This window comes from Pelodiscus sinensis, chromosome 27, assembly GCF_052426305.1.
Source record: "Pelodiscus sinensis isolate ZL-2025 chromosome 27, ASM5242630v1, whole genome shotgun sequence".
Lineage (NCBI taxonomy): Eukaryota > Metazoa > Chordata > Testudines > Trionychidae > Pelodiscus > Pelodiscus sinensis.
Window position 1 is genome coordinate 13161013 of NC_143078.1, and position 17458 is coordinate 13178470.

Here is a 17458-nt window from a genome sequence, read left to right on the forward strand (position 1 = left end):
CGCCGGAGCCTGGCCCAGGTCCCTGCGCTAGCCATCACGCCACACTGCTGAGTCTCTCGGGCTGGCACAGGAACTCAGGGCGACAAGCCATAATGGGTCTGATCCAGCCGGGAGGGGTCTCCTTACTTACTCCTGAGAGGGTCCAGGCTGTCCTGGGATAGACCCGCTCCAAAACTGGGGAAACAAAAGCGCACACAAAGGCACAGTCAGGGACCGAACAGCAGCATATTCCCACACCTTTTACTGCCCCTTGGGGCAGTCACTAAACCCCACGCATAATGAGAGTAGTCAACCTGTGGAACTCCTTGCCAGAGGAGGCTGTGAAGGCTAGGACTATAACAGAGTTTAAAGAGAAGCTAGATAATTTCAGGGAGGTTAGGTCCATAAAAGGCTATTAGCCAGGGGATAAAATGGTGTCCTTGACCTCTGTTTGTCAGAGGCTGGAGAAGGATGGCAGGAGACAAATCACTTGATCATTGTCTTTGGTCCACCCTCTCTGGGGCACCTGGTGCTGGCCCCTGTCAGTAGACAGGCTACTGGGCTAGATGGACCTTTGGTCTGACCCAGTACGGCCGTTCTTATGTTCTTATGTTAGAGCCGAGCTGGACACGACGCCTTCTGCAGGAAATCTGCTAGGCCAGCAGGGAAGTGCAGGAGCTAGGAGCTCCCCTAGGGCCACTTCTCCTGCCCCCTTCCTCAGCAATGCCAGCTGGGGGGAGAGACTGGGACCAGAGTAGCTGTGAGTTCCCTTGCAGCCGTCCCTCCCCTGCTGTTCCCAGGGTGGCAGCTGAGCCGGAGGTAGCCTGCCCCTTCAGGCGGTATTCCTAGCCCATTCCACGTGGCAGACTCTGCAGGGCTGGGAACACGGAGGGGCCCTTCCTCTCCCCTGGGGAGCGCAGAACCGCTTACCCTGGGGGCAGCAGAGAAGACAGCCTGAGGAAGAGGAGGAGGGGGGGTGAGTTTGTTCTGCAGGACGCTGGCGGATACGATCTGTGCGGATGACATGGAGGCCATACTCTGCAGGGCCTTGTCCTTCGAGACCTGGTCCTGCGAGAGAGGAGAGGAGGAACAGGAAGCGTGGTTACCGACCCGGACCGGATAGGGATGTAGACAGACTGACAGACACGGATTACCCCCTTCAGCCCAAAGGCACCCAGTGCACTTTACAACACAAAGGGATCCTGTCAAACCCCAGACATGCAGCCACCTCTGGGGTGGGGCACAGCAGCTGTTTATCATTGCTATGCCTGGTTACACCACTGCCTAGGAGAATGATGCAGCCAGTGAAACAGCAGGGGGAACGAGAACAGAATCTCCCCTCCTCCCCCCTCAGTGGAATTTGCCCCATTAACATCCCAAGGGAATGCTGCGCTCAAGTGGCCAGGGGTAAGTTTTATGTCTCACGGGTGAGAGGCCCTCTAGCAGCACTGCACTGGAGCAACAGCTGCACCCAGACTCAGAGGGAAGACAGCCCCCAAACCACTAATTCCAAGGGAGAGGGCCAGGGAGTACTACAGGGATAGAAGTTTAAAGAACGTAACTCCAAACTCGAGCACTACTTACCAAGTTCATGGCCTGTATGTAAAAGAAAGGAAGAGCAATGGTTAGTATGGTCTGCAACAATCCCAGAGCAGAGAGGCGTCTTTACCTTATAGGAACCACTAACATACTGACCATTCAAAAAACCAAGGGATGTCACTATTCGACTACTTGCTTCCCCCACCCCTTGCTGCCTCTGTATCAGAGGCAGCAAGGGGGGGGGGGCAGGAGCTAGTGCTGGGGGTAGCCAGTCTGAAAGTCAGTCCCCCCCCAGCACTATCTCTGTGGTGTGCGAGTGGGGCAGGTGGAGCCAGCCACGCCCGGGGGGTTCACCCCACTGTGGCTCTGCATTTTAAATGCAGCCCCCAGCAGTCCTGGAGCCAGTATGAGCTGGGACTGCTTAGTCCCACCTTGCGCTGGCCCCCGGAGCTACCCCCGGGCTCCTACGACATTTAAACTGCAAAGCCGTAGAGGGGGGGATCGAGAGTTTATCGACTAATGGAGAGGTCAATGAGAATTCCATCGACTACTCGATTAGCTCATTAACTGCTACGTAACGTCCCTACTACTAAGTGAAGCTAAAGATAGTGAGCCCAGGGCTGAATGGGCACAAAGCAACCTTTCGGGGCGGACACATGTATGCGTGTGATGTACGGACTGGCCGTGGATGCACACACGGGTCTATCCGCGCACATGGCAGAAAGGCAAGGAATGAGGAGGGTGTGGCTGGATACGAACAGTGGCCCTAGAACCATTCTGAATGGGGGTGCAGCAGCATCCCCGGAACGCCCAGTTCCAGCCTCAAGGCATGTGAACAGAGGGGATGTGTAAAGGTAGCTCTGAGTGGGAACAGGAATGGGGAGATGCTGGGCGGAGGAGAGGAAGAAATCCGTCTCAGCTGATTGATGACGGACTGATTTGTGTGCACCCACCCCACATGGACACGTGTCGGCACGTCGATCCTCGATTGGGTGGCTGGATCGTCTTTGTTTTTAACATCAAAGGCTTTCCCATTCACTACTTCATAAACGTTTTAAACCTGACAAAAAGTGAAATGAGAAAACAGGAGGCAAAACTGACCTCCGCGTATCACACTCAGCGCCAGGGATACAGGGGAGGCGCCACAGGAGGGGGAGGATTAAAACCAGGACATAAATGTGCATCTGCATCAGCAGCTCACATCCTGCTATACAAACTGCAAGGGTCTCAAAAGCACAGCTCCCATTTGGGCCTCTAAGGAGGGGGCACCTTTTCAGAAGGGCTCTGTGCCCGGGGGGCACACTGGGTGTGGAGCTCTAGAAAATCTGACCCTAGAGATTTGTGCGTTTCTATGAAAGGCAACCGGTAGAAGGAGCAGGTTTCTTTTTTGCAAGAACTATTTGGCTCACTGAGCAGGAACAGAGGGTTCTGCAATTTTTCCCAGCACATCTGTGGTCATCTTAGTGTTTGCTTATTACGTATGCATGCCCTGATCACTGTATGCATCAGCTACTGCTTTTCCTCCTCAGAGCTTCACTGGACCGTGGACCAGCTGACTTGCTTGGAACCAATTTTAAAGGCACCCAGAGACTAAGGAGATGGACATGTTTTAAAAATCAATACTAGACAGTCCTGTGCGTGGGATGCACACGGATGGATACTCCTTCGAGGTGCACTGAGAATGGAACAGCAGTTGGACATGGCTGTATTAAGAGGGTCACAAAAAGAAAATTTGGCTGTAACACACACAGCATCCAAAAACACCCTGAAGTAAGTGCCCCCACATTTCTCTTCTAAGGAGTGAGCAGGGCCAGTTAAGTACAGCCTCCTTCCTCACCACAGTCCCTGAGAGTCCGTGGGGGCAGAGGAGTTACGGGTTTTGTTGGGGTTGGTCCTGCTTTGTGCAAGGTTTGGACTCGATGACCTCCCGAGGTCTCTTCCGGCCCATGGATTCTATGATGATGGAATTTACTAGGGACTGCATTAATGGGGAGCTACAGAAATCAGTCCCAAATGCTGGGGGATTTAACAGTGAGCCAGATCCTCTCTAGGATTTTCTGAGCAATCCTATAGACTCTACAGAAGGGACAGGATTCCGTATTCAATTCTCTGGGGATTTTTGGCAAGGACTTATTACATGAGGCAGGAAGACAGAGGGCACTGGAACGAACAAATGCAGAGGGACCCGCAGAGAGACTCCTCTGTCCTGGCCCCACACCGTGCACACTAATCATAGTTATTGCACTATTATGGTGTGTTCTTCCCTTCGGTTTGCTGCATCCACCTGTTGTCTCTCGTCTTCTGCTTAAGCTCGTCAAGGCAGGGGCTTTTCGTTAAGAGTGCACACGTGTGCAGTGCCGGGCACAACGGGGCCCTGATCCACAATACAAAATGTACCACAACACCGAAAGGTGGAGCGTGGTGATGCGAACTCTCCTTTTGGTTTCAGTTGCAAAACCCCTCCCGCACCCTGCCCTGACACGTCCCCGCCCACCCGTGTCCCTGGCCCCTGGCAAACGCTACAAAGCACACACAGTGGAAATGGTTACGGAAAGGTTAGTCAAACTCCAGCTGAAAAGAGGGAACGAGAGAAAGAAAAGCCAACCAGAGAAGAGATGACATTCCAGTTTTATCCTTGCTCTGCTCCCTTGGCTCCTGGATCCCTAGCCTGACCTGTCGGCAACCAGAACCAAGGGTCTCCAGGGGAAGCCCCCAGACCCAGGCTGTCCAGCCCTGCCCTAGGGAGTACGTCCTGCCGCAAGAGCCCTTATGGCTCTAACCTCCCTCAGCTGCCCCCCTACAGACTAGAAGCACAGACCCCAATGCCCACGCACCTCCGCATGGGCTGGAGGAGTGGAGGGCCCATACCCTGAGCACCTCTCCACCTGCTGGGGACCCAGGACCTGGGAACCCCAGGAATGTGGGTTCGAGCAGTGGCCACCCAGGGAAAGTCACCACCAGCGGCCCTATTAGGAAGGCAGGATAAGGGACACCCAGAACATAGGGAGGCGGGTTCTAGGGTTACTACAGGTGGCCCACGCAGCCTGAGTCCACGAGAACCAGTCGGGACAGCGTCACACCACACAGCCACGAGCGTCAACATCGCCAGGGGAGCGTCACCCTGCAAAGCCCCCTGGTCTGGGCCCCCAGCTTCAGGCACGGAGGAGGGGATGGCAGAAGGGCCCTGCTTCTCATTCCGGCCCCTTGGACATTTTGGCTTCAGATGGGGAGGTGCCCACCAGGCTGCTCCCTCACGGTTCTCTTCCTGCAGCGGCTAATGGACGGTGCATCTCTGCAGCCCGGGGGAGGCCTTGCTTCTCCTAGCTACACGGGCGCTCGCAGCCCTTGCCCACTGCAAGAGCCTGTGGGGAGGAGGAAGAGCGCCACAGGGGAAACCTGAGCCCTGCTCGCTGTGTTACTGCCTTTGGGGTGCATGGGCTCTGGCCAGCCCTTGCAACCTACCTACCAACCCAGCCTTCCCTGTTCTGCGCCAGCAGGCCCGGCCACAGGCAAGCGCTCACCACCCTGCAGGAGCTTCTCCTGGGAGGCCGCTATGTGACATCAGGAGCTTCCTAGCCAGACCTCTTCAGCGACGGCCTCCCGTTTCAGTCCCTCCCAGGCAGCCCTGTCCCAGGGAGTGTCTGGTTCCAGGAACGAAGGGAGTGGGGGAAAGACATAAAAAGGAAAGAGAAAGCAGCACACCACAGAGCTGAGTGCGTTAGTTGTCAGCACAGCCACGGCTCAGGGGCAAGCGGGGGTGGGGGAGAAGCCGGGGAGCGCGTACCTTCAGCTTGGACTGAATCTCGCGAGATTTCCGTCTGGCTAGAACCTGCAAGTGGCTAGAGACCTGCAGAGAGAAAGCAGAAGGAGAGGGAAAACAGCAGAGCCGTCAACCAGAGCAGAGGAGAGGAAGGAGAGGGGCTGCCCCATGCTCACACACCACGGACGCATGGGCAGGATCTCCAACGTACCTTAATGCCAACCTGGTACTCCCGCACCTTCTTCCGAGCTAGAACCTGTATGTGGCTGGACACCTAGAGCCCGCCAAGCCATTCAAAAAGGAAAACACAAAGAGAATGAAGACATGATCCCACACCGTGCTGCATGAGAACAGCGCGCCGAGCGCTCGAGGCACGCCGGCCAGCACGCAGGTCAGCGGCGGCCCAGGTTCCTGAGAACTAGAACTCCTCCTATGGAAAGCGAGCCACGGCGGCCACAACCATCAGGCCAGCTGCTCAGCTGCTGTACATTGCGCCAGTTTATGCCAGCCAAGGATCTGGTCCATACTGCAGGCACCTGCCCTGTAAGCGCACCCTCTTGTGCTTTGGAGCATCGTCCTAACGGTGCGACCGACGGTGGTGTGGGCGCCACGCCTAATACTTCTTGGTGGGTTTTATGCAAAAGGGGCACATCTGACCAACAAAGAGATGGCTTTTCTGACTGCCAACCCTGCACGCTCAGCCTTCTCTTTCCTCCTCTTGCATCACCATGAGGGAGGGAGATTCTGAAAGGCAAATTCTACCTGCCAACATGACCGGTGCTGCGAGGAGGAATTTGACCCTGCACTTGCAGTACAGCTAATCATTCCAGAGAAGACGCAGGAGCCAGAACAGACTCCAGCATGTGTCCCCATATCTGTGCCACACAAAGAGGAGGGTGTCATGATGGAAGTGTTCTATGTAGAAACACCCAAGGTTTCTATTTTCTATTTAGAGACCCTCCAGGTGTCTCTCTTGGGTTTCACAGAGCTGGCCTCATCTGGCCAAGGACAAGACTACACTGAAAAGAGAAAACAACCCACCTACATCACTCAGGGCTGGAAAAATCCACCCCCCTGAGCAACATAGTTATGTCCACCTGACCCCTGGTGTAGACGGCACTAGGCAGACAGAAGAATTCTGTCACCTCAAGAAGGTGAGCAGGGCTGGTGTCCCTAGCCCGTCTGCCAGGAGCTCGGAAAGGACAATAGGGGATGAATCACTCTAATTCCCAGTTCTGTTCATTCCCTCGGAAGCACCTGGCATTGGCCACTGTCGGAAGACAGGCTACTGGGCTAGATGGGCGGCCACTGGTCTGACCCAGTGTGGTCGTCCTTATTGAACCCTAGGGTTGGAAGAGATCTCAGAAAGTCACTGGATCCAAGCCCCTGCCCAAAGCAGGACCAACCCCAACTCAATCATCCCAGCCAGGGCTTTGTCAAGCCGGGACTTATGGACTAACTGTGCAGTCAGGAGAGACCCTCCTGTGACCCACCTGAAGTGTTGCCACCTTCGCAGACAAGCCCAAAGTCTGAGCAGCTAAAGAGCGGGACCTAAATAAAACTGATTGGTTTTCAGGAACTCCACATCCCTCACTAAAGTCAATGGGGGCTGTAAACCTTGGAAAACCTTTTGGGTGCGGTGCCGGGGTAGCTGTGTCGGTCCCTGGATATCGGACACACAAGGTGCATGAAGCTGTATCTTTTATTGGACCAACTCCTATTGGGGAGAGAGACAACCTTGCAGCTACACAGAGCTCTTCTTCAGGTCTCGGGAAGAGCATCCCAGCTAAATAACAAGGTGGAACAGATACAACAGATGCGACGTATGTTACAAGAAACTACTGAAGGCGAAGTGGGCATTTAGCATATCTACAATCCTAGGACAAAGGAGGGTTAGTGGGTTAGATTGCTGTCATGAGCCATAAATCTGGGGTCTTGATTAAGTCCACCAGAGCTATGAATTTAACTTCCCAGGCTCTTCGTTGGAGGGTGTCATGATGGACGTTTTCTATGCAGAAACACCCAAGGTTTCTATTTTCTATTTAGAAACCCTCTAGGTGTCTCTCTTGGGTTTCACAGAGCTGGCCTCATCTGTGTCATGATACCGAGCAGGCAGCACTTGATCCAGCCTCAGAGCAGGTCTGGGTAGCAATGCGGCATCATTTCCCAAACGCTCTCTTCTGACCATCAGCTGCCCCTAAATCCCACTCTCTTGCATCCAGTCCCAGCCCCTGGGCTGGCTCTGCAGCCCAGAGAGTGTCTGCTGTGTGTCGAGATGCCCCTGGCACGCGGAGGAACGTTTCTGACGGAGATCACCAGATTCATTTTGCTCTACGTTCAAACCTGTCTCCTGCTGATATCCACTTGTCCCATAACATCATGCCCCTCTTCTCCTCCATCTGGGCAGCACCCACCCCCTCCCCCACACACACCCATCCCCAAGACCAGGAAAGTTTATAAGGGATCTTTGCAAAGCTTTCAACGCAGAGGAAAAGTTCTACTGCACGGAGCCAAGATGGCCTTCAGGCTGTCCACGTACCTAGGGACTTCGACAGCTCTCCTCCCCAAGCACGGGGTCCAGGCGCCTCACAATCGATCTATATGTGTATCTATGTGCCATCAATGCAGCAGCAATCACTGAGAGATCTTAGCCTTCCTGGCGGGCAGGTCAACGCTCTTATCCCCAGGTTACAGATGGGGAGCGGAGGCACAAGGATGGGTTAACTGATCTGCACAAGACATTTGTGTCTGAGCTGAGCACTGAACCCTTGTTACAAGGGTTACCGGGGGAGCAGAGGTCAGATCTGCAAGGTCCCTTCGCCCTCGCCATAGCCAGTCACAGCCCCAGTGACCCATCACAGAGCCGGCCTGGCCACCACCATGGGGCTTTTAACCAGACTCACTGCCAATGCAAGCGTGAGCTTTCTGAGGCGTAGGCCGTCGGCTCCGTCCCCACCACAGCCACTCCTGCTCTCTTGGCCCCGCAGGGCAGGGAACGCCGCTGAGCTCGCACAGAAAGGGATTGGCTGCCAGCTGATTTCCAACGCGGCCCTGGCGCTAGTCCTCGGCCTGGCACACTCGCCCAACACACTACAAAGGAGCGAGGGGATGCAGGCAGCTAGTGGGAACAAGGAGCCGAACAGCAGCACGAGCGTCAAAGAGGGCTCTCTGCCCAGACCCACTGCTGACAGGGCAGTACTCTACTGCTCCATCACCACGGCACCTGAGGCACCTAGGCCCACCAGTGTCCCCGAGCTGGTGAAGAGAGGGGCGCTAGAGTGGGTCTAGAAGACTGAGTGAAAGATGCAGGATTTTGCTGTGGATCTCGAACCGCTACTGGATTTACAACGGCGCCGGTCACAGACTCCAAATGGGTCCTGGAATGGCCCGGCCTACTCCACTTGTGCTGCATCCCAACGCCCTACCAGCCTGCTGGCTCCTTTCCGCCCCTGGCTGGACCCCAGTGGGGCAGCCTCTGCTGCCCCCCACTTGTGCCTATCTCCGACCCCAGAGCCGAGCTGTGGGTGGGACCGGCAGGAAGCTGGTGGAAAGCTCAATTAACTTCCCCACCCCATGCTCCACTGCCTCCAGGAGGGCCCACAAATATGTTTGGGGCTGGGCCCACAGAAGGTTACCAGTGGCCACGCAGAGGTGGAAGCTGGCCTGGCCTAGTGAGAAGCAAGGCCCTGTGTGCACAATCCAGATCCAAGTTCAAATCAGGAGGAGCTTGGGTTCAGGCCCGGATGCACCCTGAAGCGATGAAGAAGGTGGGTGGTCGGGAGTGCAGAAAACTGGAAGACCCCATGAGCCCTAGCCCCCATTGTAACCCTAACTCCAAATCACATGACTGGAAGGTTCACTCAACATCTCCCATGCCCGTCTGGCCACCACGGCTGCCTCTGCTCTGCAGGGGTCCCCGCGTGAAGGCAGCATGCTCTCGGGATGTGGCTGTGCCCAGCGGGGATCTCGCGAGGCTCAGGGCTGGGCGAGGCTGGGCTATGCAGGCACGCTCCGGAGCGCCGATCCCAAACTCGGTGGGACTGTCCCTGAATGAGACCTCACGAGCGGAGAACCTGCTGGACATTAGTGCACGAGCCTCTACTGCGACTGCTAAAGGAGGCCGTTCTCTTAGCCAAGGCTGCGGCCGATTTAATCTCTAGCTGACCTAGTCCCCCGGGGAGGTGGGGAGAGCGTCACACTAAGTAGGCACAGAGACCGGGAGGTTCAACAGCCCCGACTGCCCAGTGAGCTGGAGCTCACAGAAGGAGATAAGACAACTGTGCAGGAACAGGCCAGTTCCCGGACCTCGAGCATCTGATAAGCAATGGGGTGGGGGTGGGGGGGTCTCGACCCACATTTCCCCCTTTGTGGGGCTGTAGCAGTTCCCAGCGAGCTTGACTAGTCATGTCTGAGACCCCCCTGTGGCACAGCTCAGCATAACTCTCACTGCACAGATGGGGAAAAGCGGGCACACCGAAGCGAAACAGCAGGCGGGGCAGAGCGAAACCCCGGCATCCGAACCCCCGCTTTGCCTGCCCGTCCTCACAATCTCTCTTCGGCCGCCGAGCAAAGCGAGTGAGACTCCCAGTGCTGTCCCTGAGGCGGCGTCTATTACCCACAGGTTCAAAGAAAGCAAAGCAGGTTTTTTTACCTGTTTTCTCGTCCGTGTTTTCCCCGTCCGTAGCTTGATGTATCTCGCGATCAATTCATTGCGACCTAGAGCAAGCCAAAGAGTAAGGACACGATAAAAGCAGGGTCATCTTGCTACATCCTTTGCCCAGTCCTCGACACCCAAACTCTGTCGCTTCCCTAGTCCAAGGGGGGTCTTTCCCCCACACCCTGGCTTGGCCTAACCAAGGTTTCCCTCCGAGCCACATGTCAAGTGACAAGGCTTGGCCAGAAGGTGGTGCTGTCCTGGCAGCTGCAGGGCAAGACTGAGCCAGCTGGTGGGGAAGGCTGGAAGGGTCTGCCAGGGCCCGGGGGCCAGAGTTTACAAGCAATAAGGGGCCAGGACACAGTGACATGACCATGCTGGGGGACTGTGTTGACTGGCGGTTGTGCCCATCAGGGACACCCAGAAACGCCTCCCCTTGTGCGAGCGGGACTGGGCCGCCTTCGGAGGACAAGGCCGCCAACAGAAGGGCAGGAAAGTTTTCTCTGCTCCCTCCACGAGGTGCTCCGGCGTCACTGCTCCGAGACACCCTTCCCCCACTCCTGGGAAGCACACAGGCCACGCCACAGGCCAGAGCAGGAGCCCCGTGAACCTGCGGAAATGAGCCAGGAGCCCGGCATGAGACTAGGGTTCGAATGGCGCTGTGCCCTGCAAGCAAGAGTAGCAACCCCCAAACTTTCCCCATCGCCCAAGCTGCGTTTCCAGGGGCCCTGGCCTTTTGAACAGCGTTTCCCAACATCCTCGGCCTAATCCGAAGCAGAAGTGCTTTTGCTCCACATTTTACAGGCCAGCTGTGGCCAATCTAAATTCAAACCTCAGAGCAGCTGGGAGCTTTCTTCTCTCTCCTCCTCCCCTCCACTCCCCCCCAACCAATGTGGGGGTGGGGATGCATGCCAGATTTATTTTAATGGACCAGATGGTGGTGGTTGGAGCTAGTCAAAATGCCCTTGGAGCTAGTTTAGGATTTTTAAAAAAAAGAAGTAAAAAAGCCAAACAACTGTTGTAGCAGTGCCCAACGCCCGGCCTTCTGGGGGCAGGGGAAGGGGCTCTCTGAACAGGCCTCACACTGTAAGGGAAGAAGCACCAGGTCCCCTTGTCCCCTTCCTCATGTCCCTGCAATCCTGCCAGCAAGCCGGCAACAGACAGCGCCAGGTGCTGCGCTGGGTCAGCTGCGGCCCATGCCTCCCGGGGAGGGCACGAGAAGGAGGGTTCTGCACGCGGGAGTAACAATGCTCCTTCCAGAAAGAGGAGCAAGCACCCGGTACCCTTGCGGGGCAGAGAGGGGGTGGTTGTGTGTGTGTGTCCTGAGCAGTGCCCCGCCTGATGGTGGGACAAAGCATTCTCCCCCCCGCCCTAGCACCCTCACGGAGGCTGCGAGGTGTGTTAGCCCACCCTCACGTCCCCTTCACAGATGGGGAAACCGAGGAAGGTACGGCAGGGGGGCAATGACATGCCCAAAGACAACCAGCAGGGGAGGACTAGAACCCCTGTCTCCCGAGTCCCACCCAGTGCCCCATCCACTCAGCCATTCGTCCCTCACACACAGGCGTGGGCAGTTCTTGCCTGGGAATAATGGGGCTCCCCCCGACAGGGAACAGCTAGAGCGATTCCCTGTGCCCGGGGTTACCAGCAGCCCTCACAGGGGATGACTTGACTCCTTCCCCTTAGAAGGCAGCTGGAGCTGACCCTGCATCCCCATGAATGCCCATAAGGAAGTGCTGTGCCTTCCGCGGTCTCTAGACACACAGAATCAGGTGCGCTGAGGCCCTGCCGGGCTACCCCAAAGCTGCGAGGGAGAGGAGGAGATTCCAGTCCTCAGCACTGGGCCTCTCCCCACTCCCCCTGCCCCTGAGACAAGCCAAGATCCCACAGGGGCCTCGGGCGCTGAGAGGCACTGTCAGATGCACTTCCCCCCACAGCCTCTCCACTGCAAACTGCACACTAGGAAGAGATGCAGCCCAAGGAGAGTAAACAGGGAACTGCTAAGTACCTGGCTTGACGCAGCCATTCCCTGCTCCCTTCTGTCTGAGGGCTGCTCTTCGACCCTCACCCTGGGGCCTCTCAAAGCCCAAGAGCCCCAGACCCTACTCAGAAGGGACCATTATGATCATCTAGTCTGACCCCCTGCACAGTGCAGGCCACAGAATCTCACCCACCCCTCCTAGAATAATCCTCTCACCTATATCTCCGATATTGAAGCCTTCAAATACTTTGAAGGTCCCAAGATGCAGAGAGACCTCCAGCTGTGATCTGCGCCCCATGCTACAGAGGAAGGCGAAAAACCTCCAGGGTCTCAGCTTCTGCACTATTCTCTTCACAAAGCGCGAAAGCTGCCCGGTTATTGGCACCCAACGCTAGCTGTGACTGGAGAGGCACTGCTGGAGAGACTCAGCGGGTGCCCAGCCTGCTACCTGCTCGCCCTGGAACCGGGGATCCTCACTCGGACTCCCTGTTGGAGCAAAAGAGTCTTGAGGCTGCCTCTAAGGGCTAGGGCCTGGGATTTAGTCACAGTGGGCCCTGGCCTAGGGGCAGCAGCAGCGAGGCCTAAGGGCTTGCACTCCGGGCGGGCCTCGCCCCACAGCATGATAGGCGTGAGGGGAAGCAGAAAACGGGCGGCAGGGGTTGGGCGATAGCAGTGGAGAAGACCCTGAATCTGAATGTGGCCAGGAGAGGACGCTGGGAGAGGAGCGGGCAGTGCTGAGAGGGGAGCGGGCAGTGCTGGGACTCGTTGGGAGGGGAGCGGGCAGTGCTGGGAGAGGAGCGGGCAGTGCTGAGAGGGGAGCGGGCAGTGTTGGGACTCGTTGGGAGGGGAGCGGGCAGTGCTGGGAGAGGAGCGGGCAGTGCTGGGAGAGGAGCGGGCAGTGCTGGGACTCGTTGGGAGGGGAGCGGGCAGTGCTGGGAGAGGAGCGGGCAGTGCTGGGAGAGGAGCGGGCAGTGCTGGGAGGGGAGCGGGCAGTGCTGGGAGGGGAGCGGGCAGTGCAGGGAGAGGAGCGGGCAGTGCTGGGACTCGTTGGGAGAGGAGCGGGCAGTGCTGGGACTCGTTGGGAGGGGAGCGGGCAGTGCTGGGAGAGGAGCGGGCAGTGCTGGGAGAGGAGCGGGCAGTGCTGGGAGAGGAGCGGGCAGTGCTGGGAGGGGAGCGGGCAGTGCAGGGAGAGGAGCGGGCAGTGCAGGGACTCGGGAGAGGAGCGGGCAGTGCTGGGAGAGGAGCGGGCAGTGCTGGGAGAGGAGCGGGCAGTGCTGGGAGAGGAGCGGGCAGTGCTGGGAGAGGAGCGGGCAGTGCTGGGACTCGTTGGGAGAGGAGCGGGCAGTGCTGGGAGAGGAGCGGGCAGTGCTGGGACTCGTTGGGAGAGGAGCGGGCAAGGCTGAGACTCGGGGCATGGGGGCGGAGAGGAGAGGAAGAGAACGGTGGAGAAAGGAGGAAAAGGGAGGGGGTAGGGACTACTATGGAGGAGAGGGACTACAGGGTCAGTAGGCATCCTCAAGTCCCTCCACTTTACTGCGGGACTCTCCTGAGGGGGGAGGGAGAGGCTGTGGGGTGGAGCGGGTCAGTGTGAGGTGACTGTATTTCCTGCCCTCCCATTCTGGGACTCAGCGCTCCTCCGTCCCCACCATTCTCTCAGTTTTGAGCACAGCTGAAGTAACTACAAGCACAGGGCAGCCCCAAGGGCGTAGGCCACTGGAGTATTTTCCGCGGGTATGAACAGCGCACCCCTAGTCCCGCCATTGCAGGGTTCTCTGCACACAGGGAGCCTCTTCCAGGTGTGCTGGAAGTCCACAGAGACCTCAGGGGGTCCTCACTGCCCGAGTGCCGTGAGCTGGTCTCCTCCTCTCAGATGGAGCTTTGCAACTCTGTGGGTCTCACTCACCCAGCTCCTGTCTCTCTCCCCACCCAGAGCACCTGTGGCTACCTGTGCTGTGGGTAACTCTCTCCTCCCTCTGCATAGCTCTCTGTGTGTGTGTGTGTGTGCGCGCAGAAGCGCCCACACACACACACGTGCACCCTCCCCCCCTCATTGTACCATATACTTGCATGTGTCTCTCTGGCACTAGCACACACCAGCCCTACTCTGGGCTACCCGTGTGTGCACAAGAGTGTGTGCTACCAGCATGACAGCTCTGTGCAGGCCTCACTGTCGCTATGGTACCTGAGTGTGAAGTCTGTGCGTGTCTGGCTCTGGGAACAGCAGGAAGGCCTCAGCACATGCTCCCCCCCGCCCCTGTCTCTATGGTACCAGGTAGCTAAGGGTCACGCTCTCTGGGCCTGCCAGGCCTTGCAGGGCTGTCCCAGCCCCATGATTCACCAGAGGTTGTGCCCGTTCCCTCTAGGAGGGCACGTCCCTCCTCCAAATTACCACATTCCCCAAATTCCTCTCCCCTGACACCACCACGTGAACCAGTTGGACGGCTCTGTTAAAAATAACCTAGTGGGACAACCTTGCAGCCAATCCGCGCGCCGCAGCATACCAGCCCTGGCCGAGTCCAACTCAAGTTACACCTGCTGTCTGGGAGCAAGGCACAGGCTCCCTGAGCTCCTGGCAACAGCCCTATGAGACAGAGACACCCCTTGCTGGACAGGCCCGGCCCTCCGCTGTCTCCCCATGCTCACAACCTGGCCACCATTCAAATGCTAGAGGTTACCACAGGTCACGACTGGCCCCCTTCCACCGCTTCCCTGGCCTCTCTGGGCCAGCCGCTGAGAGCTTAGTCCCTCTGCAATTGGAGCATCTCTACCCCTCCAGCAAAGCGCCAGAGCCACAATGCTCCGGATCCCCCCCAGAGAATTGCCTCTTGCAGGCCGGCCTGGAGAGCAAGCCTTGCTCGTGGGTTGGAGACACCCTCATGCTTGCCAAGGGAAGCCACAGAACGCCCCCATGTCCTGTCTAGGCCCCACGCCCGCAGGAGTCACAGAGGGCTCCCCAAGGAAAGGAGGCTACAACAGGGGATTGTAAGTATTTGCTTCATGCATGTGCATCTGCCTAGCCCAACACAATCCCAGTCTCAGCTGGGAGGGGACCTCGAGGTGCTTCCGTAATCTATCTAGCAAACAACGGCCAGCAATGCCGTCATGGGACACACGTCAGGTGCTGGGAGTCTTCCCTTAATGGGACACTGGAGTATCCGCCCAAGAGGCAAGCAGGTTGGGCAGGAACAAAAGGCAATGGGGTAACAGGAGATGAGCTGCCCTGCTTTGCCCAGACACAGTGGGGGAAGTGGGGTTTCCTGGCTCTGCTGGGGGTTGGTCATCGCTGACCCAGCCCTGGCTCAGAGCCCCCTCTGGGGCTGCCTGGCATGTCGAACACGTCAGCTTTGAGCTCAACCAGAGCCCTCTGCTCGGCCAATGACCCGTTTGCCATTGCTGCCGCTATTCCAGCATGGAGATCCTTGGCCCATGGGGACCGCACAGGACGCTCCTACAGGCAGGAAACAGCGCCATGCGGAAGGGTCCGGAGGGCACAAACACAGCGAGGGGAAGAGATTAATTCAAGGCTCAGATCAGAAGACTTGGAAGGCCAGAAGGGCCCATCACAATCATCACAGAACCCGGCCTACCCCTGCCTGTAACAGAGCCACCCTCTGGTTGTTACTTAGGCTCCTACCGATGTTAAATATCGGGTAACTGAATAGTCGAGTAACCTCACGAATTCTTATCGGTTAGTCGACTATTCTAGAATCCCCGGGGGCAGGGCCAGCGGTCCGTGCGCTCCGGCCCCACTCCTGAGGAGCCCCTTGCCACTCTGCGCTGCTGCCTCTGTATCAGAGGGAGCTTGGTCTGCAAAGAGAGCCAATTTAAAAGCCAGTTCCCCATGAAGGCCTGCTGCCCGTCGCCCTGTGTTGCTGCCTCTGACAAAGAGGCAGCAGCATAGGGTGGTAGCAGCCCCTATTCATAGAATCACAGAATACTAGGACTGGAAGGGACCTCGAGGGGTCATTGAGTCCAGTCCCCTGCCCCCATGGCAGGACCAAATACTGACTAGACCATCCCCGAGAGACATTTATCTAACCTGCTCTTAAATATCTCCAGAGATGGGGATTCCACAACCTCCCTGGGCAATTTAGTCCAGTGTTTGACCACCCTGACAGTTAGGAACCTTTTCCTAATGTCCAACCTAAACCTCCCTTGCTGCAGTTTAAGCCCATTGCTTCTTGTTCTATCCTCAGAGGCCAAGATGAACAAGTTGTCTCCCTTATGACACCCTTTTAGATACCTGAAAACGGCTATCATGTCCCCCCTCAGTCTTCTCTTTTCTAAACTAAACAAACCCAATTCCATCAGCCTTCCCTCATAGGTCATGTTCTCTAGACCTTTCACCATTCTCGTTGCTCTTCTCTGGACCCTCTCCAATATTTTCACATCTTTCTTGAAATGCAGTGCCCAGAACTGGACACAAGACTCTAACTGAGGCCTAACCAGCGCAGAGTATAGCAGAAGAATGACTCCTCGTGTCTTGCTCACAACACACCTGTTAATACAATATTCTGGGGGGGGGTCTGAGCTCCCAGACTTGGTGCGAGCTGGAACTGAGCTGGGCTGCTTGCCCACCCGGCTCCTAATGCACTTTAAATGCAGAGCTGCAGTGGGGGTAGGCCTCTGGACTGAGGACTGAGTAGAGCTGCTGGGGCCAGCCTGTTAAAAAACTTACTGGCGGGTGGGGGGTGGGGGGGGGGAAGACACGGACGACGGGGATGCAGAGTCTATAGCATTAACCTATACGCTTTTGGTTATTGGCTCATCGACTACACTATTATATCCCTAGTCCCTACATCACGACTAACCTGAGGCAAGGATCATGGCAGTTTCAGAAGAGCTCAGTTTTGGGGTGCACAAGCTCCCCCTGCTATTCAGAGCCCCCTCCTGGATTAAAGGCAGACCCTTCTTGCTCTCTCCTCTAGAGGGGAGGCTAGGAAGGCTCCCCGCAGCTCTGCCTCCAGTTTTAAACGCTGCCTCCAAAAGAGAGTGGAAGGCAGAGGGGGAGGAGGGGCAGAGAAAAAGTGGGGAGGGGGCACAGCGAGGGGAGGTGGTGAAAATGAGTTTCTGACCCCAGTGCGGCAGCGTGGAAGATGACAGCGGAATTGGGCTGCTGTCTCTTTAAGCAGCTGCCAGATGTCTCCTCGTGGCTGGAAAAACCAGTTTGCACACTTGGGTTTGCTGAGTGGAGGCCAAGCTCCCCAGCGGCACTCCAACTATTCCTGGAGAAATCCAAAAAATGCACCCACTTTGGAATGCCCGCGCTCCCCAGCCTCTAGGCCCTGGGCTAGCAGGGCCTCGCCGGGCAGCATGACTGAGGAGCGAGGCTGCAAGGCGGTGTAATGAAGCACATCCGTCTAGGTGGCCCAAATCTTGGGAGCAGGGGTGGGGAGAAGTCTTGCTTTGCTGCAGGAAGACTGGAGAACGAGGGGAGAGGTGTGGAGAGCTAGCATAACCCACGTAAGGGAAAGGAGCAGACCATGGAAAGATCAATGCTTAGAGAAGAACTTGAAAGCAGAATCAGCTGGCAAATGCACGCCGT

The 17458-nt window shown here is 57.0% G+C and overlaps 1 protein-coding gene across 4 annotated transcripts in view; it reads right to left on the reverse strand.

Moving 5' to 3' along the window:
- TEAD3 (TEA domain transcription factor 3) overlaps nt 1-17458 on the reverse strand; it is a 61687-nt gene that overhangs the window by 13668 nt on the left and 30561 nt on the right. Inside the window, exons 3-8 of one of the 4 annotated variants that reach the window (XM_075909985.2) lie at nt 9930-9994; nt 5490-5552; nt 5303-5365; nt 1564-1575; nt 910-1047; nt 131-174 (exon numbers count right to left, since the gene is read on the reverse strand). In XM_075909985.2, coding sequence (XP_075766100.1) covers nt 131-174; nt 910-1047; nt 1564-1575; nt 5303-5365; nt 5490-5552; nt 9930-9994 — 385 coding nt within the window. The remainder of the gene's footprint in view (nt 1-130; nt 175-909; nt 1048-1563; nt 1576-5302; nt 5366-5489; nt 5553-9929; nt 9995-17458) is intronic. The other 3 variants (XM_075909987.2, XM_075909986.2, XM_075909988.2) reach the window with 3 other exon arrangements.